This window comes from Chiloscyllium plagiosum, unplaced genomic scaffold, assembly GCF_037043375.1.
Source record: "Chiloscyllium plagiosum isolate Xiang-an unplaced genomic scaffold, Cpla_swu_hap1 HiC_scaffold_14, whole genome shotgun sequence".
Classification (NCBI taxonomy): Eukaryota; Metazoa; Chordata; class Chondrichthyes; order Orectolobiformes; family Hemiscylliidae; genus Chiloscyllium; species Chiloscyllium plagiosum.
Window position 1 is genome coordinate 26940868 of NW_028270152.1, and position 24061 is coordinate 26964928.

The window sequence follows — 24061 nt, forward strand, 5'->3', positions numbered from 1 at the left end:
CAGGTGTGACATTCCATGGGTTCACACACAACTTTAACAGTCAACCACTGAATTTACATCTGTAGTTCACCTTTTGGCTGTATGTCCATTTATAAAAGACACATGTTGTAATCATAAGTAATGTTGTAAGTAATCCAGAGTTAGGAGTCATTATTATGTATCCATTTGACACCAATCTAGTTCTTCATTCAGATAAGACTTTAGTAGCGAGTACACAAGGAGTGGTTGCCTTCTGTGTGTTAGTGGCAGCCTTTTGGAGTTGAAACTGTTCTTGTCTCACAGCAGCTGAGTCCTAGCTGAATCTGTTGCAGAATTCCCATAGATGATTCATTGGAATTTACAGCTCTAAAGAAGGGCATTTGATCAATCATTTCAATACTATCTCTTTCAGAACGTGATCCAAAATCAAATTCACAAGCTGTTGTCTTCCCACAGTTCCTTTGTTCATGACTGCTCTGAAGGGGAAGAGGCTGATACTCGAATCTTAAACTGATCCTGATCAATTAAAACCGCCTAGTGCACAATGTACCTAGATGTCTAATTACCAAGGAAGTGAAGGGTTGTGGAGTGGAGGGTGAGGTAGAAAGAGTCCTCTGTAATTACACAAGGTTGTTTTGGGTCCTTTGAACCTCTGTGGAAACTGTCTCCATGTCTTAGATCACTTCTCAGAATTGTAACGTTTCCATTCTACTCATCATCCTAGTGAGCTTATGTTCCATACTATCCTGGGCTTTATTATCATTCCTATACTGAAGTGCTCAAAATTGCCCACAGTATTAACACTGTCATTTAACTATTTCCAGTGCATTTTGTCTTCTCTACTTGATAAACTTTTACTATAATATTAAAAAACACACCAAGCTGTTGGCCTTTTTATGCCTTTATCTACTTGCAATTGCACTTTCAGAGAATCATGTGTTTGAATTCCTGCGTCTACAGGCTTTGTACTTTCTGCACAGTCAATAACTGAACATGTCTCGAGGTTCCAAAGATTTCTGAGAGCTTTAACATTAATTGTATTGGCAATAGACTCAACATTTTATCTACAGTCTATAGCTGTTCACCAAAACAAGATACTTTTCCGATCCACTTCAAAGTTCAAGGTTTGTGAAGGTTTGTAGCTCAGGTTGAGGTTTAGGGTGTAGGTTTGCTCGCTGAGCTGTAGGTTTGATATCCAGACTGTAGGAGTTGATAGATGGTATCTAGATCTACGTGTTTGTTTATGGCGTTGTGGTTGGAGTGCCAGGCCTCTAAGAATTCTCTGGCATGTCTTTACTTAGCCTGTCTTAGAAGTCTCAGAAATGACAGCCAGACTACTAAGACCCCTCGGAATCCTAGTAGCACACAAACCCACCAACACTCTCAAACAAAAGCTAACAAACTTAAAAGACCCAGTACCATCCATGGACAAAACCAACATCATCTACAAAATTCCATGCAAGGACTGCCACATAGGACAAACAGGAAGAAAGTTAGCCACCAGGATACACAAACACCAGCTAGCCACAAAAAGACACAACCCTCTCTCCCTTGTAGCCCTACACAGAGATGAAAAAAAAAAACCCACCATTCCGACTAGAACTACACATCTATCCTGGGATATAAATCTAGATACCATCTATCAACCCCTCAGAAAACAAACAGGAAATGACATCACCACAAACCCCAGGAACCCCATCCAGGACAAACATATAAATAAAAAGCAGGAGACAACAGCTTCGCTTCACTTGGAGGTCGCCACTGATGATGTTACCTAGCCAGGTAATGAAACGTCTGGATATCAAACCTACAGCTCAACGAGCAAACCTACACCCTAATTCTTGTAGTTGCCATGGATTGAAAAGAACCATGGTTCAACCATTTCTCATTCTGAAGGACACACCAGCTTTCAGCAACTCTTCAGCATCTATTCACTACCAGTGGTTGTTTAGGTAAATACTTTATGGATTTGCAGGAAGTAGATAGATATAGCTTCTGTGGCTAAAGAGAACAAGGGATATGGGGGAGAGCATGATTAAGGTATTGAACTTGATCAGCCATGGTTATATTGAATGGTGGAGCAAGATCGAGGAGTCAAATTGCCTACTCCTGCTTCTATCTTCTACATTTCTATCTCCATCTACCTTTGTATACCAAACATAGCTTCTTGCTACTACTTTCATATGGACCATCCCTATATGCTATTGATGAAGTTCCTCTGAGAGTCTCATTCGATGTCTTGGCAGGATAATAATTCTGAAACCACATTGGAGACAACCTTAATATGCACTCAGTTAATTTCAACAAATACTCCTGCAATTTTTCATCATTGTATTTCCCAGGCCAGATGTTCATGCCATGATTGAGCACCTTACCAAGCACCATTTGCTTTGAAGTTTCTTCACTAATTCCCTAGTAGGCCTTGCTGTGCCATTTGTACATTTAAATAAATTCACAGGGAACTCAGTGGTGAGAAATGAACCTGTCATCAGAGGAAATCTTGAGACAATAGACCTAATAGGCCATCAAAATCAAATCAATGCCCATCTCATAGAGTCATAGAGATGTACAGCATGGAAACAGACCCTTTGGTCCAACCTGTCCATGCCGACCAGCTATCCCAACCCAATCTAGTCCCACCTGCCAGCACCCGGCCCATATCCCTCCAAACCCTTCCTATTCATATACCCATCCAAATGCCTCTTAAATGTTGCAATTGTACCAGCCTCCACCACATCCTCTGGCAGCTCATTCCATACATGTACCACCCTCTGCGTGAAAAAGTTGCCCCTTAGGTCTCTTTTATATCTTTCCCCTCTTAGCCTAAACCTATGCCCTCTAGCTCTGGACTCCCCAATCCCAGAGAAAAGACTTTGTTTATTTATCCTATCCATGCCAGTCATAATTTTGTAAACCTCTATAAGGTCGCCCCTCAGCCTCCGACGCTCCAGGGAAAACAGCCCCAGCCTGTTCAGCCTCTCCCTATAGTTCAAATCCTCCAACCCTGGCAACATCTTTGTAAATCTTTTCTGAACCCTTTCAAGTTTCACAACATCTTTCCGATAGGAAGGAGACCAGAATTGCATGCAATATTCCAACAGTGGCCTAACCAATGTCCTACACAGCCGCAACATGACCTCCCAACTCCTGTACCCAAATACATGTACATCCTGTCCCTCAGGATTCCCTCCAACAACTTGCCCACCACTGAGGTCAGGCTCACTGGTCTATAGTTCCCTGGCTTGTCTTTACCGCCCTTCTTAAACAATGGCACTACGTTTGCCAACCTCCAGTCTTCGTCTGAAGCTATGGGGAATGGTATTCTCTTACTTGAACCAAATCTGATCATAAGAGTGTGGTCAGTTCAAAAAGTAAGCTTCCTACCCTATAAGAATTTGTGGAACTTCCAACTATATATATGACAACACTGGCAGGAAAAATAAAAGAGTAGCATATTATTGATATTTAGAGAGATTGTAGAACATTGAGATACAAAAGGACTTAGGTGGCCTGGTATATGAATCACAAAAATCTAGTTTGCAGGTATTGCAAATGTTTAGAAATACAAATGAAATGTTGTTTATTACAAGAGTATGGGAGATTAAAGTTTTTTTAAAAATAGTTATATAAGTTAGTGGAGAGTCTGCATCCCGAGTTGTGCGTGTAGTTTTGGCCTCCTTATTTCAGGCATAGCAGTTCAGATATGACTTATTGGGGTGGAGAGGATTTCATCCTATCAGAAATGGTTGGACAATTTAGTCCATATCCATTAAGGTTTAGAAGAATGAGAGGTGATCTTCATAAAACAGGCAAGATCCTGAGGGGGCTTGCCAGTGGGGAGACTGAAAGGATGTTTCTTCTTGGGAGAGAGACAAGAGCTAGTGGACTGTTTAAAAATTAAGATTCTGCCATTTAAGACAGAGATGAGGAGAAGTGTTTTCTCTCCAAGAGTTGAGAGTCTGAGGAATTCTCTTCCCTAGAGCGGAGTGGATGGAGAGTATAATATTTTTAAGGAAGACATAGCTAGATCTTTGACGAACAAGAGAGTCAAATGGTCTCAGGATAGGCAGGAAAGTGGAATTGAGGCCACAATCAGAACAGACCTGATTGTTTAAAAGGATTGTGGCTGTCCATACTTCTGCTCTTAGTTCATATATTTAAATGATCGTAAATATCCTTTTCTCAACTTGGGAATATCTTTGCTTTGATTTTGTTCAAGTACGTGAAGCACTTGCTCCAAACCTTTCCATAACATCTTCCATTATCTGAGATAACACCACATCCAACCTTGCAATGCATGCTAAAACCAATCTTTTCTTGAGATCACAGTTCAGGATCATTAGTTAGCATTTTCTTCATCACTGAAGTGCTTTCTAACACTCCAGAAACAACTGCAAATCTATTCCAATTTTGAGCAGTTGATACCTTGGAATGAATGTATTAGCCAATTTGTGAATGAATGTAGAACAAAACACCAACAATTTCAATGAATCTTTCAAATTCTTCGTTGTTCTCAGATCTTGTTGTTTATAAAATCCTCTCAATCTTCTCCTGGATTGAGTGGATACCTTCATCATCCATTTGGTGATACAGGTGTGTTAAATCTAATTACTTGCTGTTGACAGGCATTGGATAAGTGTCCTTCTTGATCATCTTACTTATTATTTGCTCATAATCTCCACAAATCTGAATGACTCGATCTGTTTCGTGAACAACCAAAATAGGTATGGCCCTCTCAATGCTCTTCACTTCCTTAATTGTTCCTTCACTCAGTAACCTATTCAGCTTTTCATTTACTGCTCCTCACGGAACATAAGACACTCATTTAGCATTGCAGACTGTAAGCTCTGCATTGCTATTTATCTTAATTCAGGCTTGTGATGTCTACTTTTATTATTTGGTTCTCCATACTCAAAGATCACTTTGTCTTAGCACTTCTGCAATGTCAGATGTATTCTCATTAGTCCCAACTGTAAATCATTCAATTCAGTTTAACTATATCTTCCTCAACCAATTTCTTCTCAACAGGGACACATCTTTCCCTTTGCTATCAACAGCAAGTAATTAGATTTACCATCATATTCCACCCTACCCACTGATTTGACCAAGCACCGGAATGCTGTTATTTACACCTTCCCAACAGAGCTCGGATCTTGAAATGTACTACACCTTTCATAACAAGTTCAATCTAAATCACAAAAAGAAATTCCATTGAGGGAAATATACAGTAGATTGAGAAGAGCACAACTGTCTTTATAATCAAATATAGGCTAAAGACGCTGCTTACTAGTTCAGTTCTTATTGAATTGCTTACGCACTTAAACATTCAATTGCAAACAATGGCCAAGACAACCATTAGCATTAGTGTTTTCAGAATGTTTGGGAAAGAACATCTGTTCCCTTGCAGTTTAAATTTTCACAGAATGTTTGCAAAACATGTCACTTCTCATGTTTGTAAAGTGTTTTGTTATATTTCATTTCAAATTAAGTGTTCAAATCATTTCTCAGCCTTCCTTTTTTCAAATGTTGTTTTCCTCACAAGCCACCCTGATAAGGCAGTGAGACTACATGAGCAGTCAGCACAAGCCACCATTTCAAATGTTCAAACTTTGTGATCTTGTGCTAAGTCCAGTTTATGCTGCAGGTTAGTACAGCAAACACAACCATATTTTTAAACTTTCAGGGCTGGACATTTAAACCTGTAAAAACTGCAAGCCACAGGGTGTCATTCCTCTGGTGACATAGTTATTTGCCATTTATTAAGTTTGATGAGCAGTTTCCCTAAGTCAGCTTTCAATCATCAGCAAAATGATAGAAGGTGCTATTAAAGACCAATTCCTCACCAATAACCTATTCAGAGACTTGCAGTTTGGTTTCTATCAGGGCCATTTTGAGTCCAAACATGGACAAGAGAGCTGAATTCTAGATGTTGAGACGGGAATGACTGACTGCCTTTGACATCAAAGCAAGAATGGATTAAGAGCTTGGGAAGATGGCAGTCAGTGGGAATTGGGGAAAATCTCTTCAAAAGGATGGCATGATCCCTAATAAAAAGTATTGGTTGTTGGATAGCCATCATCTCAAACCAGGACATCACTGCAGGAGCCCCTCAAAGTCGTGTCTCCTGCTCAACAACTTCAGCTATTTCATCAATGAACTACCCTTCAGCAAATGCTCAGTTGTGGGCCTATTCACTGACATATAAGCATCATCCTGTCAACCGATTGAAGATCACCTGGGGAAACCGAAAACAGGCATCTAGTTTGTGATGATGTCCAATGGAAATTCAGTTTGTTCTTACCTTTCCTCTTTAGGGGAAAAAAGCTGCTGTCACTGAACAGGAATTAAGCCAGCTCAGTGCCTGCACTTTACACCAAAATTAAAATGCACTAACTGCGTTTGAATGATAATCATGGAAGGTCAGACCATCAGAGAGTGAATAAATTAGTATATTTTGTCATTGTTTGAATGGAATTTATTAATTGCATATTTGTTAGTCCAGCATGATGCTTGCACAACAGGAATTTTGCAATAATAATGAAACATGTGCTTGAAACTACCACAGGATGCCCTTTGCAATGTATTTAATGTTTTGAAGTTGAGACAGTGTCCTCTTCAATGTCCCGTGGCTCTGCTCTTCATTTTGCTGATGTTAAGATGTCTGGATTCAACATTATGTCCAATTTTTAAATTCATTGGATCTTTCAGGGTAATCTGTATCCAAACATTAAATCTATATTCCATTAATTTCTATATATCTTAAGTGTAAGTGAACACATCGTGGTATTTTGATTAGGATTTACCAAACAGCGTCAAGGTTCTTGAAATAATGTGAGGTACTTGAGACTTAGAAACAGCTCCAACAAACCAGAATACAATAATATCTCCTATTACACAGCATCCACCTTGTTTTCTCCTGCTGCTTCTGACAGCTCCATCAATTGGTGTTGTTCTGTACGGCAACTACAAGTAAACACCATCTATTAATTACTGTTTCAAAATCATCCAATCCTGCATTCCTCTCTTTGTTAAATTAGAGAGATCGCATGTTTCAGTGATTTGTCTCCAAAGCTTAAGTAGTAAAGTAAGGTATGACTTGACCATTCAAATTATTATATGTTTTAAATTTCCCTTCACTTATTTACAATGGGATGAGAGATTTGTTGAACAATTAAAAACAGTTCACTTTGTCACATTGTCATTTGTGTATGGTGGATGTTAAGAATCCTGTCCTTAATCCTTTATTCAGCATTCAAGTTTGACCCTCCAAAATGCATCACTTCACATTTATCCAGGTTGAATTCCATCTGCCATTTCTCAGCCCAGCTCTGCATCCTATCTCTGTTGTGCTGCAGCCTGCAATAGCCCTCGATACTATCAATATCACCTCCAACCTTTGTGTCATCTGCAAATTTACTAACCCACCCCTCAACCTCCTCATCCAAGTCATTTATAAAAACTACAAAGAGCAGAGGCCCAAGAACAGAGCCCTGCGGGACCCCACTCAACACTGACTTCCAGGCAGAATACTTTCCATCTGCAACCACTCTCTGCCTTCTGTCAGCCAACCAATTCTGAATCCAGATAGCTAAATCTCACTGTATTCCATACTTCTTAACTTTATGAATGAGCCTACCATGGGGAACCTTATAAAATGCCTTGCTGAAGTCCATATACACCACATCCACTGCTTGACTTTCATCGACGTGTCTTGTCACCTTCTCAAAGAACTCAATAAGATTTGTGAGGCATGACCTGCCCCTCACAAAACCATGCTGACTGGTTTTTCCAAATAGTCATAAATCCTATCCCTCAGAATGCTTTCCAAAACCTTGCTAACCACAGACGTAAGACTGCCCGATCTGTAATTGCCCTATTCCATTTCTTGAAAAGAGGAACAAAATCCGCCTCCTTCCAATCCTCCGGTACGAATCCAATGGAGAGTGAGGAAGCAAAGATCTTCACCAGCGGCTTAGCAACCTACTTTCTCGCTTCCCAGAGCAGTCTAGGATAAATCTGGTCTGGCCCTGGGGACTTATCAATCTTAATGTTGCCAAAATTTCCAGCACACCAACGTCTTCAATTTTAATCTGTTCAAGCCTGTATCCCAGCTCCTCAAAGTTCTCATTCACAACAAGGCCCCTTTCCTTAGTGAAAACCAAAGCAAAAAACTCATTTAGGGCTTCCCCTAAGTGCTCAGACTCCACGCACAAGTTCCCTACACTATCCCTGCTCGGCCCTACCTTCTCTCCGATCATTCTCTTATTCCTTACGTATTAGTAAAATGCCTTTGGGTTCTCCCTAATCCTTCCTGCCAAGCCTTTTTTGTGCTCCCTCCTGGCTCTCCTCAGTCCATTTCTGAGCTCCTTTCTAGCAAGCCTGTAATCCTGTAAAGCTGTGCTAGATCCTTGCTTCCTCCACCTTATGTAAGCTGCCTGCTTCCTTTTGACGAGAAGCTCCTCTGTTCTCGTCATCCAAGGTTCCTTAATCTTACCCCTTCTTACCTGTCTCAGAGAAACAGATTCATGCATCACTCGCAACAACTGCTCCTTAAACGGTATCCACATGTCTGATGTGCCCTTTCTGTGGAACAATTGCTCCCAGTCTGTACTTCCCAACCCTTGTCTGATAGCATCATAATTTCCTTTTCCCCAATTAAATATCTTCCCTTGGTAACTGCTCCTTTCCCTCTCCAAGGCTATGGTAAATATTAAGGGATGAGTGTAGCTGGAAGCTTTCCAACAGTCAAATGTTGAGTTGCTCTGTGATTGCGAATAAACCAGTACAGCTTTTGCTTCCATGACTTGCTCTCATCTGTAGCATCTGTCATTGTCATGTATTTGACATTCTTTCCAAGGTTTGCAGAAATCTCTTGATTTCCCTTATACCTCTGGGCCAATGGGACGTGATCATTGAATGAGTTAAATCTAGATAGTTTGCAAATTTACTGATTTCACCACTGTTAAATGAGAGCCCATTGTCACATCTTACTGTTTGAAGTATTCCATGAAAAATGTGGTCAAACTTTAGGCTAACTGTTTTCATGGAGGTATTTTCACGACTGGAAATGTGCTGCAGTCATCAGTGGTAGCAAGTTAGTACTTACCAGTATATAAATCTGCAAAGTCTACATTAACATCAGTCTGTAATCCTGGACCAGACATCTTGAGGGGGTCATAAAGACTTGACAATGTGCATGCTTTACTTGGGACTGCTACTTCAGGATTTTCTTAAGGTTAAAATGCAGGTTCAGTTAGAAGTTAGGAAGGCGAATGTGGTATTAGCATTCATTTACAGAGGGCTAGGATACAAGTGTAGAGACTTACTGCTGAAGCTACATAAGGCTCTGGTCAGTTCACATTTGGAATATTCTGAGCAGTTTTGGGCCCCGTTTCTAAGGATGGATATATTAGCTTTGAAGGGGGTCCAGAGGAGGTTTACAAGAATGATCTCGGGGATGAAGGGCTTGTCACATGAGGAGTGATTGAGCACTCTGGAATTTAGAAGGACGAGAGTGTATCTCATTGAAATTTATGAAATATTGAGAAGCCTGGACAGAGTGGATGTGGAGAAGATGTTTCTACTAATAGGAGAGACTGGGACTCGAGGGCAAAGCTTCAGAGTGAAGAGATGACCATTTAGAACTGAGATGAGGAAGAGTTTTTTTTCACTTAGAGGATGGTTAATCTGTGCAACTCATTGCCCTAGTAGGCTGTGGAGGCCAAGTCATTGAGTGTATTTAAGACAGAGACAGATAGGTTCTTGATTAATGAAGTGATCAATAGTTATGGGGAGAAAGGAGGAGAAAGGTTTCTCAAACCCAATCAGCTGGGATCGAAAGGCCAAGCAGACTTGATGAACTGAATGGCCTAATTCTGCTCCTATATCTTATGTGTGATGTATTCCCTTCCCATTTGATATTCCTTTTGTCAGGTTACATATGGGGACAAATAGCAGAGTGAGATCAGGAATGAAGTAACCACAGTACATGGTGAGTGCAGGCTGATTCCAGACTTCCTGCATGGCATTTGCAATTGCTTCAAATTTCCATCAGTTTGGTGATTCTTCTTCACTATTGAATACACAACCAAAGAATTTGATTCCACTTTTACTGCACAAGCACTTGTCATTGATCAACATCAGGTTGCATCCTCTGAGATATGTAGGCATGCGTACAGTTGTCTCTCCAGTTCACTGTCAGTGTGACAGTAGATGAGAATGTCATCATTGAAGTTTTGCCTTGAAGTTCTTGCAGTACAGACTGAATCGAGTGTTAAAATGCCTCAGCTGCTAAACTATTGGCAAAGTTGAGCCTGTTCTGTGAAAAAAGTCCAACATGAGATAATAAGATACTCTCATTCTTCGTCAAACTTGATTTTTTGGTATCCTACAGTGGAGTCAGGCTTAACAAAATGTTTAATTATTGCACTTTCTGCATGGCACAATCAGTTGCCAGAGCCAAGTGACTGTATTGTTGTATCACACCATTTTGTAAGTGCATGCCAGTGCAGATTCTAATCTGGTTCTTACTTATTGGGGTTCTTGATGTTTTAAATGGATGTCACCCATCAGCCAGACTCACCCCAACATTTTCTTTGAATTCAGGATCAAGTGAGAACTAAAGTTCCATCTAAATCTGTTTCCTGACACTGAAATGTTATTCACTTTTTTTTTAATCATAACCGGAAGCAAATTGGGATCAATGTGCTGTTTACATGAAACATCTTCAATGCCAATGAAGTGGTCAGCATACCATTTAAGAATGTTGTTTGCATCAGAATGGTGTTTGTGATGGTAATCACGTATACATCTGTTGCTGTGTGAAAATTGCAGGATATCTCTCAATCTCTACATACAATGTTAAATATTGCCTTCACCTGGTGTCTTTGAATGGGATTAAATTTTCAAAAGTTCTGAATACTTTCAGTGTTTTGTCAGTGTTTAAAGAAAATGTTCTCACTCCTTGGTTTACAATGAACGGAGACTCCTGAAGTTTCTTGTCTTCCATGACTAATCATGGTGCAGTAGCAATGGGAGTATTTACATCGGAACAGCCAATGATCACTGTCACACAGTGCTGCTTTCTGTGGTTGAAAGAGAGCACCAAAATATGTTCAGGTCATTTGCCTCTATCTTGGTTGCATTCCCTTTCCCTTTTTTAGTGATATGCATATGTGTGCCCTTGGTAGTCAGTTGTGCTGATGAGTGATAAATATGCTTAATGCAATTCATTTTTTTTGTGGATTTTTCCCTGCTTACTGGTTAGGCATGTGTCCACTGTGGATAAGCAATGCCATGGTGGAACATTCTTTGGACTCAGTGTGACCACCGTTGCTTTGATTTCCTGTCAGATGAGCTATGAACATCATTAATAGGTATTGAACTTGGCATGTAGTTTCACATAGCCTTAACTTTAATAGCTGTGGATTCAGACAGTGATCATTACCTTGCAAAGCTCACTCGCTCTAATCACATTTTAGATTTCTCCAGGGCTGCCTGGCATAGTTGGCTGGAGACCCATCCTGAGGTGGTCAGTGTTCTTATTTTCTGTATACCTTTCCAACTTTACAACAGTCACAGAATTCTCACAGTGCAGAAGCTATTCGGCCTCTCACATTTGCACCAGCTCTGCACGTAAGCATTTCATTTAATGTCATTCTTCTGTTTTCTCACAATATCTGTGAAAATTAATTAATTCCATTTTGAGTACCTTTATTGAAACTGCCTCTACTACAATCTCTGGCAGTACATTTTAGACTTTAGCAATCCACCGCATGAAAACCGTTTTTCTTGTATTGCTTTTGTTTCCTTTGCCAGTAGTTTAAACCTGCGCCCGCTCACTCTCGATCCTTTTACAAGAGCGAACAGTTTCTTTTTATCTATTTCTCCAAAGTTACATTTGTCTGCCAACAATTTCAATTCTGTGCAGTACTGGATCATCAGCACATTGGTTGTTACTTCTTGCATCTGAAAATGTTTGTCTCGTCTATTGTATTTTGCTTCAGCCTGAAATAAGTTGTCAATGCCTTTGTAGATAACTCAGTTATCTTCCTCAGGTAAAAGTGTTTCAGAAGTGCCATCTAATTCTTCACCAGTGCAGTGGAAAAGTAAGGCATTTTCTGTTTTCCTCTGTAATGGCAAAATCTGTCTTCGTTCCTTCAAATTGTCAGATCCACTTCTGTCGGCATAGATTTATAAAAGCCGGCTTCAGATGCACTTCAAAAGAGGGGTAAATTAGGCATAGAAAATACTATTGTTAGCAGCAGTGATGAAAGTACTCTGTAAAAGCTTTCCTGCTTGTAAATCTGGCCATCTTGTATGCACTGATCACAGCCTGACAGTTTTTCTCAGCAGCTTGAAATTCTGCCTTAATTAGCAACTTAAAATTGGATTTTTACTGCAGAAAGGATTCATCCATCCGAGTTTACATCATCCTTATTGTCAGTGAAAGTTCTTGGTTGAGCTCGAGGCTCTTGAGTCTTATAGACAATTCCGAATACACATTTTCTTCTGGTTCTTCTTATTTCATCTAATGCTGTTGTTCTGTACAGCAGCTACACCTGAACACTATATACAAATTGCTATTTCAAAGTTCTAGAACACTATTGAAGACTAGAGGTCGGCGACACCTACATCCCACAAATGAATAAAAAAACTCAGTAAAGCTGAGCATTAACACCAACTGTTTCCTCAACATGAAACCTATGAATTGCAAAAAGAGTGGGGTAAAGACTGGTGTACATCAAACTGTATTGTCTGCGCTTGTGGGACTGGATTGATCTGGCTTCAAGGCACATATGAATCATAGGACATATCATTTTGACAGTCCAAGATTAATGTGGCATTTTTAGCAAAGTAATATATATCGAAGGAGATGGTAACTGTAAAAGACCAGCCAACCATTTTGATGAAGTCAATCCATTTCAAATTATTTATTAGTTAGGTTTTTATATTTCAAAATGTGCACTGTCTCAAGCCATTCTGAATTTTAATCTATTAGAAATAGATTGCCATATGGTATCTTCAAGCAAGCAGTTGTGCACAGTATTATGGGAACATTCTTCATATTAGCACAACATGTTTCAATCTGATTGCACAAGTTGTAAGATGAAGAAAATACTATCCTTTACAATAAATTCTTCTAAATATTTTCACATTGGTTGTGATTTATCTTTAATTAATATTTTTACATTATCTGATCTATTTAATGTTTTTGATAAAAAATGTTTTTGTGGTAACAGATCTCACTTCACTTCAGTACATAACTTACTCAGTGGTTTAGATTTGTCAACAGCACTGTTCAGCTGTAGTAAATGCATTTTCATCTTATGTTCAAGATATGCTGCTGCAAAAGATTTCTTTCTGCAGGGTTCCTTTATTATGGGTAAGGTCAGTGCAAATTTGATTAAACGAGCATGATGACAGAGTTGATTGTTGGTTGTGAACTGTGTTCTTTTATTTCCTTCTTTATTTACTTGTTAAGAAGGTGCCTTATTCCAATGTCGATTGATCAATCACCATGATTATGGTAGGCCAGTACACGCACTGATGTTTGATTTCTCAGTAGTGGAGAAAGACAAAAAGGAAGATCTGTTCAATAAGGATTATATTTGGTTACCCTAACCTTGAACTTTGAGTAAAATAGACCCACATACTTAAAAGAACAAACAAAGAAGAAAGAAAATTTACAGCCCAGGAACAGGCCCTTCGGCCCTCCAAGCCTGAGTCAATCCAAATGTACTGTCTAAACCTGTCGGTCAATTCCTAAGTATCTGTATCCCTCTGCTCCCCACCTACTCATGCATCTGTCCAGACTCATCTTAAATGAATCTACCATGCCTGCCTCTATCGCCTCTGCTGGCAACGCGTTCCAAATGCCCACCACCCTCTGTGTGAAGTACTTGCTGCATGTATCCCCCTTAAACTTTCCAACTCTCACCTTGAAAGCATGACCTCTCATTATTGAATCCTTCAACCTGGGAAAAAGCTTGTCTCTATCCACCCTGTCTATACCCTTCATGATTTTGTAAACTTCAATCAGGTCCCCCCTCAATCTCCTTTTTTCTAGTGAAAATAAACCTAACCTACTCAAACTCTCTTCATAGCTAGCACCTTCCATACCAGGCAACATTCTCGTAAAGCGTCTCTGCACCCCCTCCAAAGCATCCACATCCCTTTGGTAATGTGGCAACCAGAACTGTACACAGTATTCTAAATGCGGCCGAACCAATGTCTTGTACAATTTTAACATGACTTGCCAGCTCTTATAGTCAATACCCTGTCCAATGAAGGCAAGCATACTATATGCCTTCTTGACTACTCTCTATCCTCCTGTGCAGCAACCTTCAGGGAAGAATGGACCTGCACTCCCAGATCTCTCTGCCCATCAACTTTTCCAAGGCTCTTCCATTCATTGTATAATTCGCTCTAGAATTAGACTTGCCTAAATGCATCACCTCACATTTGTCTGGATTGAACTCCATCTGCCACTTTTCCGCCCAACTCTCCAGTCTATGTATATCCTCCTGTATTCTCTGACAGCCCCTTATGCTTTCTGCTACTCCACCAATCTTTGTGTCATCTGCAAACTTGCTGATCATATCAATAGTGCCTTCTTCCAGATCATTTACGTAAATTACAAACAACAGTGGCCCTAACACTGACCTCTGTGGAACACCACTGGTCACCTTTCTCCATTTCGAGAAACTCCCTTCAACTACTACCCTCTGTCTCCTGTTGCTCAACCACTTCTTTATCCACCTAGCTAGAACACCCTGCACACCATGTGACTTCACCTCTATTAGTCTACAATGGGGAGCCTTATCAAACGTCTTACTAAAGTCCATATATATGACATCAACAGCCCTTTCTTCATCTAACAACTTAGTCACTTCCTCGAAGAACTCTATTAAGTTGGTAAGGCACGATCTCCCCCACACAAACCCATGTTGCCTTTCACTGATAAGCTCATTCTTTTCTAAATATAAATAGATTCAATCTCTCATTACCCTCTCCAGCAACTTTCCCACCACCGACATCAGGCTCACTGGTCTGTAGTTACCCGGAATATCCCTACTACCCTTCTTGTAAAGGGGGACAATATGAGCAACCTTCCAGTCCTCCGGCACCTCACCTGTGTTTAAGGATGCCACAAAGATATCTGTCAGGGCCCCAGCTATTTCCTCTCTCGCCTCCCTTAGCAACGTGGGATAGATTCCATCCGGTCCTGGGGATTTGTCCACCTTAATAACCTCTAGCATACCCAACACATCTTCCCTACTTATGCCAAAGTGATCCAGACTAATCAAACTTCTTTCTCTAATCTCAGGATTCATCATGTTCCTCTCCTCAGTGAACACTGATACAAAGTAATCATTCAGAATCTCACCCATTCTCTCAGTTCGGCAGACAGCCTTCCTTCCTTATCTTTTAGTGGACCAATCCTTTCTCTCCAGTTACCTGCTTGCTTCTTATATAAGAATAAAATGCTTTGTGATTTTCCTTAGTTCTGCTCACTAAAGCTATTTCATGACCCCTTTTAGCCCGCTTGATTCCTCGTTTAAAACTTGTCCTACTCTTCCAGTATTCCTCCAGGGCCCGTTCTGTTCTTAGCTGCCTAGACCTTATGTACATTTCCTTTTCCTCTTGACTAGTCGTAAATTTCTCCTGTCATCCGCGGTTCACGAATCTTTGCCTTTCCTATCCTTTGTCTTCAACGGGATATGCCTATCCTGCACTGCCGTTAACCTGTCTTTGAAAACCTCCCACATACCAAATGTGGACTTCCCTTCAAATGGCTGTGTCCAATCCACATTTCCCAGCTCCTGCCTAATTGTGATATAATTGGCTTTGGCCCAGTTTAGTACTCTTCCTTTAGGACCACTCTCTTCTTTATCTACGAGTATTCTAAAACTTACAGAATTGTGGTCACTGTTCCCAAAGAAATCCCCCCACCGCAACTTTTACCACTTGTCCTGACTTGTTCCCCAGTACCAGGTCCCATACAGCTCCTTCCCTCGTCGGTGTATTGACATACTGCTCTAGAAAACTCTCCTGGACGCTTCGTACAAATTCTATTCCATCCAGACCTCTGACGCTACGTGTATCCCAGTCAATGTTGGGAAAATTAAAATCACCACTACCCTATTGCCTCTACATCTATTCATAATCTGTTTACTTATTTGTTCTTCTACCTCACGCTCACTGTTGGGAGGTCTGTAATACAGCCCCAACAATGTAACTGCACCCTTCTTATTTCTCAGCTCCGCCCATCATGTCTCACTACCCAAGGCCGCCATAGTGTCCTCCTTTAGCACAGCCGTGATATCGTCCCTGACCAGCAATGCAACTCCACCCCCTCTTTTACTTCCCTCCCTGTCCTGTCTGAAGTGTCTATATCCTGGAACATTTAGTTGCCAATCATCATGCCCTTCCTTCAACCAAGTCTCTGTGATGGCAATAATGTCATAATCCAAGCCCTAAGTTCATCTTCCTTACACATTTTATGCCTATACTCCTTGCATTAAAGTAGATGCAATTCAGGCCATCAGTTCTTTTGCGCTCACTTGCTGTCTGCCTATTCTTCCCTTTATTAATGTTATCTTCATAATTCTTACAGTCTCTAGTCTCCACCTCGCTGCCTACTTGTTTTCTCTTCTGGTTCCCAGTCCCCTGCCACATTAGTTTTAAACCTCCCCAATAGCGGTAGCAAAAACTCCCCAAGGACATTGGTTCTGTCTGGTTCAGATATGGACTGTCCATTTCTAATAGTCCCGCCTTCCCTAGAACCAGTCCCAATGTCCAACAAATCTGAATCCCTCCCTCCTACACCATCTCTCAATTACTTTTGAAAGCCAAGACTAGACAACTAAAACACATTTTTCTTGACTAAGACATCCTGTTTTGATATTTTTCACAGCCTTTCAAATGGCAAGAGATATGTTGAGAACAGTGCAGAATTGTGGTTTTCTTAAAATGCTGAGAATATTGACAGTGTTGCAAATACGTCTGCTGGAAGAGGATGGAAACACAATGCAGACAGCAACTATTGCCTGCCTTTCCAAATTAATTAATTAATTTAAAAAAACCTTTTTTTTCAGAGGCAGTATGAAACATCTTAGTAACTTCAGAAGAAAGATGTATTTGATGGCAGGTTAAGCCAAGAAAATTATATTATCTATTCCATTTGTGTTTATCCATTAAGTACATGGCATTGTATGAACTTAAATCTCCTAGCCTATTTGTAGTGAACTTGTCCTGTTCATTGTTCAGCAGGTAGGCACTGTGTATTTACATTACTGTTCTTTGGTTAGTATAAAATGCTGCATTGTGTTGCTCAATTTTCACCTATACAAAGGTTACTTTTTTCATTACTTTTCAATGATATAAACTGTTTACTTGCATCAGGCAGGGTGAAACTTTAATTGAATTACATTCTGATATTGCTGAAAGAATGATTAGTTTTAAGTAAACAGTTTCATTTTCCTCCTGATTTTGCCTAGATCATACAGCAACAGCAAGCTTTGAAGACAGGCGGATAACCTGCCTTTTGTTTCATAACTCTGATCTAGCAATGCTGCCTCATTGGTCACCTGTTGGAGTAGAATGGATCCAAGCTTATTTGCTCGCACATTCTTGTTTCCTCTCTTGATGAGAATATACCTAGCTTCCACTTCTCTCTAGTAGCATAACTGAGATCAACTATTTTCACTTGGGCTCCTGAAGAAGGGCTAATGCCCGAAACGTCGATTCTCCTGTTCCCTGGATGCTGCCTGACCTGCTGCGCTTTTCCAGCAACACATTTCCATCTCTGATCTCCAGCATCTGCAGACCTCACTTTCTCCTCCTGTAATCTTGATGTAGGTATTCCATTGTTGGCAGGTTCAGCACATTGGTGGCTATACAATGGATCTCCCATTATATCTTAGGGTGTACAACTTGGGTAATGGCTGAACACAATCATTACTATTTGTGTGACTTCTGTTGTTTGATGGTTCTTATTCAATAGCCAATATTGGTGGTAAACTGTATTATTGCATGATAAATGATATAAATTAGCATTCCTGAATAGTCTTAAGCAACTGTTTTAACAGAACACTTTCACTCATCTGTAACAACTTTTAGTTTTTGCTATCACCATGTTAACCCTACACTTTCCAGGCATATGAACGGTGAACACTTGAGTTAAATTAAATTCCAGAAATAAATTTAATTAAAATGCAGGAAGGATCGACTGAAAAAGTAGTTACATTTGATTTGATAAAATATACTTCTGCAATAATCCTGAGTTTAGAAAATATAGATAATTTTTCCTCCTTCATGAACATTCCTTGTCCCCACACAAAGCCTTCTCCCCTGAAGATAAACAAGGATAATGTGAATTACTTGTATCACATGTCCTTCATGTGTGAAGGAGGTAGTGAGCCAGAGATTTTGGAGTGCAGATATCTCATTGAGAAATTTGAAAGGCCAAATTATGCCTATTCTGAAAAATGGGAGTGAGGGTATGTCAGAAATGTATTGAGATTTATGTTTGTGCTTAATTTGGCTCTGAACCATCTTGCATAGACCAGCTCAAAATAAAAAAATCTAATAATGTTGGACTATCATGAGGAGTTGAAGTATCCTTTAACTCTTTGGCAACTGAGCTTGTTCCTAACCATTATATTATGTTCCTTCTAATCTGTCACTGTAGCACAGAAAAAAAATACAATTAGCAATGTAATCATAAAATGTTGAACTTGATTCTAGAATTAAAACTTCATAGCTCGATCTCAGTTTAACTTGAAATATCCAGAACTGAAATATCACAGCTTTAACATTTGCAATATACATAGTACTGTAACAGATTGCAGTCATACAGTTCCTGTTGAAATTTACAATGTTAGTCTAAATTTACACACATTTTTATTTAGGTGCCAGTATAGTTGCTATATTGCAATCTTTAGTTTTCCTGTGTAGTTCTTCTGAACCTATTTCTAGGGTAGTACTTTGCTGAGTTGCCGTTGTGTTTCTTCTTTCCTGACTGATTCAGTTCTTTGCAGTGATTTCCTCTGAACACCTTCCACAATACACTGCCTTTTCTTAGGCTCTTAAAATCTAGATTACTGAGCCAACCACTTGATGGAGATTTTGTATTATGTAACCTTACCCCTGGGTAAAGTTAAACATTACTAAACATTATTCTTTCTCAAATAATCACACAACTAAAGTTAAAAGTCTTTTCCTCAAGTAAGGGCTAATAGAAACCCGTGAAAACTTTGGAAGGTCTGAAGGTGTTCCATTTATTTCCTGCTACATTTTGCCAAGCAGGCATTGTAAGCTACATCACAACTTAACATGTTCTAGCTCAATTGACCATTCATTATGTAGGGATGAATGTTGGTCATGAGGCCTTCCCATATTATCAAGTCCTTTGTTCACAAATAGAAACTTACCAGCTGGTATCTCAGCAGCAATGGTCCTAGGTGTTCCAGTATTCACATGTCAAATGTTTATTTCCTCAGCCACTCTCAGAATCTGGGGTTTCCAAAATGGGTGACTCAAGTGGCTTCCCTCTGATGAACCATTGAGGTGGGAGGGAGTGAAGGACTGGGAAGGGAGAGGAGGTGGAGCTAAATGAGTTCCATTATATTCTGTGAAGTGCTGCTGTTTTGTTCAATCTAACACAACCTTTTACTGTTATAATGATTTTAGAAGTTAAAAGAGATTTATCTGAATAATTTTTACATTTAAGCGACTGTACCTTTATTTTGAGTGCACGTTTAGGGCTTACCTTTCCACTTGCTTACCATTTGCAAATTACAATACAGGTAAAACAAAAGAAGATGAACGCCACTTACCAGGTACTGTGCATATTAAGTAGCTGTAGAAATGAAGAAGTGGCAGTAGCTTGCACTGATTTTGAATCCATTACAATAGGGCTGCCGCAAGGGGCTTTGGCTTCCTGTCTCCCCGTCTAACTAGCTCAACTCTGGCTATCGCACACTCATTTCAAAACTTTTTCTTCAAACTGAGCTTAGGCCCTGCTGTTTTGCGCTTACAGACAAAATTCTGATGATAACGCAATGTCTGGTCTTGCTATGCCATCACACCTTTGTGTGTTTTGTGATGATAACCACGTTGACTAACAAGTTAATTCTGCATATTTCATGTTATTTCTTTAATCCATTTGAGAGAGAAATTTCTTTAAATCTATCCTTTGTACCGGAACAATTCGCCTGTGAAATTGTTTGCTTTTCATGTATTATGGGGGATTTTGATGCTTATTGTGTTTTTGCTTTGCTTTTACAAAGTTAAATGATGTGTTTTGAGCAAAAGTCATATTAATCCATTTCATTTTTCTTTCCCCATTAAATCTGTTTGTTTTTCCTTTGATCCATTGCTACCACGTAGAAGCTCCCCAGCCTCCTTCCCATGCTGTTCCCTCCCAGCCCTTGTCTACTTCAGGTACAGAAGGTGAAGCAGGTGCAAATGCCACTGATAGTACAAATGCCAGCTTAGTCAATGGTACGTTAAGAAAACCTGGCTTTTTCTTGTTTGTTTTTATGAATTTCTCATGTTCCACCTGTCCTAAGCCTTCTCAGCAAACTGCACAGATGTTTTTATATGCATGTGATTGGTGTATATTTTGGGGAAACGTATTAACCAATGAGATTGCCACGATAATCCAATTATCAACAACAGTACTCCAGGCATTTTTCAGTATTTCAGAATGGAATGCCATGTAAAGTTGAGGGCGCAGCTTGTAGTAAGTCTGTTGGATAAAAGCAATGGACAAGGCCAAAGATTTGGATCAACAGCTCTCCTTGTGATTGTCCCAGAAGGGTTGAAAAGTGCTTCTCCAAGGCTTGAAGGATTATTGTATTGTCAGTGACTGGCTCCTTTTGAGGAGTTTCATTTGACACAGCAGCTCTGAAACACTGCTGAAGTAATTTCATCTGCTCATTCACACTAAGTGATCCCCAGGGATAGCATGTTTTAGTGACAATAAAAGAGTTTCAAAAGGTCATACATTTGATCAGCCTCTCTCCATTTCTTTTTGATTGCTAAGCAATCACCCCACACAGGTTTTTCTATTAATGCATGAAGGTGAATTTTACAAATGTGTGTAATTAGCAGGGAATCTTGCCTGCAGCATCTAGAGAAAATCACCCTCATAATGTACAAAATCTGAAGAAAGTATCGTAGACTTGCAGCAGGTCATTGATGATTATCCTTCTCACATAATGCAGTAATCACCAAAAAGGAGTGATGCATTTTGACACTCAGTTTTAAAATGGTCGAGTGCTTATATTGTTGCAAATCTTTTTGTCCATGGGCTATGAGATTCTTTTGAGTACCCTGGATTCATAATCTCACACAAAAATATTTGAAGGGAATTATAAACAGTCATGTACAAAATTGCAATTTAAAGATGAGATTAGCACTTTGTCCAATATTTTCTCATTTTTACTGCAATGTGCGGTTCTCAGGTATGGAATCAGAGGCCCCTGCTGCAAAAATCCTGAAGAATAAGTGAAGCACTTCTTTACATCCCTCAGCACTGTGGGGAACAAAAGTGGAAACTTGTGTCCCATCTTGCTATGGTGTCATTCCATGTCGCAGTGTGTTGTGATAAAATGCCACAAGGATAGCTTTTCAAAGCATTTCTGCAAAACTCATTGTTGTGAAGGAAGTTTAACCGTGACCAGTGCGAGCTGAAATCAATAATAGGCACAGAAAACAGAAGTAGGAATAGGCTATTCAACACATGGAATCCACTTTGCCATTCAACTTAGAGCATAGAACATTACTGCACAGTGCAGGCACTTCGACCCTCGATGTTGCGCCGACCTGTGAAACCAATCTGAAGCCCATCTAACCTACACTGTTCCATTATCATCCATATGTTTATCCAATGACCATTTAAATGCCCTTAAAGTTGGTGAGTCCACTACTGTTGCAGGCAGTGCGTTCCACACCCCTACTACTCTCTGAGTAAAGAACCTACCTCTGACATCTGACCTATATCTATCACCCCTCAATTTAAAGCTATGTCCCCTCATGCCAGCTATCTGAGTAAAAAGGCTCTCATTGTCCACCTGTTCTAACCCTCTGATTATCTTATGTGTCTCAATTAAGTCACCTCTTAACCTTCTTCTCTCTGACGAAAACAGTCTCAAGTCTCTCAGCCTTTTCTGATAAGGCTTTTCCCCCATACAAGGCAACATCCTGGTAAATCTCCTCTGAACCCTTTTCAATGCTTCCACATCCTTCCTAAAAGTGGCGACTAGAACTGTACGCAATACTTGAAGTGTGGCCGCACTAGAGTTTTATACAGCTGCAACATGACCTCATGGCTCCAAAACGAATCCCTCTACCGTTAAAAGCTAACACATCGTACGCTTTCTTAACAATGCTCTCAACCTGGGTGGCAACTTTCAGGGATCTATGCCAAATGGACACCGAGATCTCTCTGCTCATCCATACTACTAAGAATCTTACCGTTGGCCCAGTACTCTGTATTCCTGTTACTCCTTCCAAAATGAATCACCTCACACTTTTGCGCATTAACTCCATTTTCCACCTCTCAGTCCAGCTCTGCAGCTTATCTATCTCCCTCTGTAACTTGCAATGTCCTTCAGCACTATCCACAACACCACCAATCTTAGTATCATCCACAAATTTATGAACTCATCCTTCAACCAGGTCATTTATAAAAATGACAAACAACGATGGGACCAAAACACATCCTTGTGGTATACCACTAGTAACTGAACTCCAGGATGAACATTTCCCATCAACCACCATCCTCTGTCTTCTTACAGTGAGCCAATTTCTGATCCAAACCAATTTCTGATCAATCCCATGCCTCTGTATTTTGTACAATAGCCTACCGAGGGGAATCTTACCAAACACTTTACTGAAATCCATATCCACCACATCAACTGCTTTACTGTCATCCACCTGTTTGGTCACCTTCTCAAAGAACTAAATAAGGTTTGTGAGGCATGACCTATCCTTCACAAAACCATGTTGATCATCCCTAATCAACTTATTCCTTTTTAGATGATTAAAAATCCTATCACTTATAATCCTTCCTCAAACTTTGCCCACAACATAAGTAAGGCTCACTGGTCCATAATTACTGGAGTTGTTCCTACTCCCCTTCTTGAACAAGGGGACAATATTTGCTATCTTCTAGTCTTCTGGCAGTATTCCTAAAGACGATGACTACATAAAGATCAAAGCCAAAGGCTCTGCAATCTCCTTTCCAGCTTGCCAGAGAATCTTAGGATAAATCCCATCAGCCCAGGGGACTTACCTATTTTAACACTTGCCAGAATTGCGAACACCTCCTTATGAACCTAAATCCTGTTGAATCTAATAGCATGTATCTCAGTATTCTCCTCAACAACATTGTCTTTTTCCTGCATGAACAGGGATGAAAAATATTCATTTAGCACCTCTCATACGTCTTCAGACTCCATGCACAGCTTCCCACTATTGTCCTTGATTGGCCCTAATTGTACCCTAGTCATTCTTTTATTCACAGAAAATAGAAAGATACAGCACAGAACAGGCCCTTTGGCCCATGATGTTGTGCCGAGGTTTAATCCTAATGTAAAAAATAATAACTTAACCTACGCACCCCTCAACTCACTGCTCTCCATGTGCCTCTCCAGCAGTCGCTTAAATGCCCCTAATGACTCTGCTTCCACCACCACCGCTGGCAACGCATTCCATGTAACTCTCTACACAACCTTCTGCATAAAGAACCTACCTCTGACGTCTCCTCTACATCTTTCCCCTAATATCTTAAAACTATGACCCCTCGTACCCATCAATCCTGCCCTGGGAAAAAGTCTCAGGCTATTGACTCTATCCATACCACTCATTATTTTATACACCTCGATCAGGTCTCCTCTCGTCCTCCTTCTTTCCAGAGAGAAAAGTCCAAGCTTATTCAACCTTCATTAGGCAAGATTTGGAGATGCCGGTGTTGGACTGGGGTGTACAAAGTTAAAAATCACACAACACCAGGTTATAGTCCAACAGGTTTAATTGGAAGCACACTAGCTTTCGGAGCGACGCTCCTTCA

The 24061-nt window shown here is 40.1% G+C and overlaps 1 protein-coding gene across 17 annotated transcripts in view; it reads left to right on the top strand.

The window, feature by feature from the left end:
- atp2b2 (ATPase plasma membrane Ca2+ transporting 2) overlaps positions 1–24061 on the top strand; it is an 838415-nt gene that overhangs the window by 609133 nt on the left and 205221 nt on the right. For 10 of the 17 annotated variants that reach the window (XM_087994228.1, XM_087994235.1, XM_087994236.1 and 7 more), the window contains 2 exons: positions 19791–19823; positions 20374–20487. The exons of 6 other annotated variants lie outside the window; for them this stretch is intronic. In XM_087994228.1, the coding sequence (XP_087850354.1) occupies positions 19791–19823; positions 20374–20487 (147 nt within the window). The remainder of the gene's footprint in view (positions 1–19790; positions 19824–20373; positions 20488–24061) is intronic. One more of the 17 variants, XM_087994231.1, reaches the window with a different exon arrangement.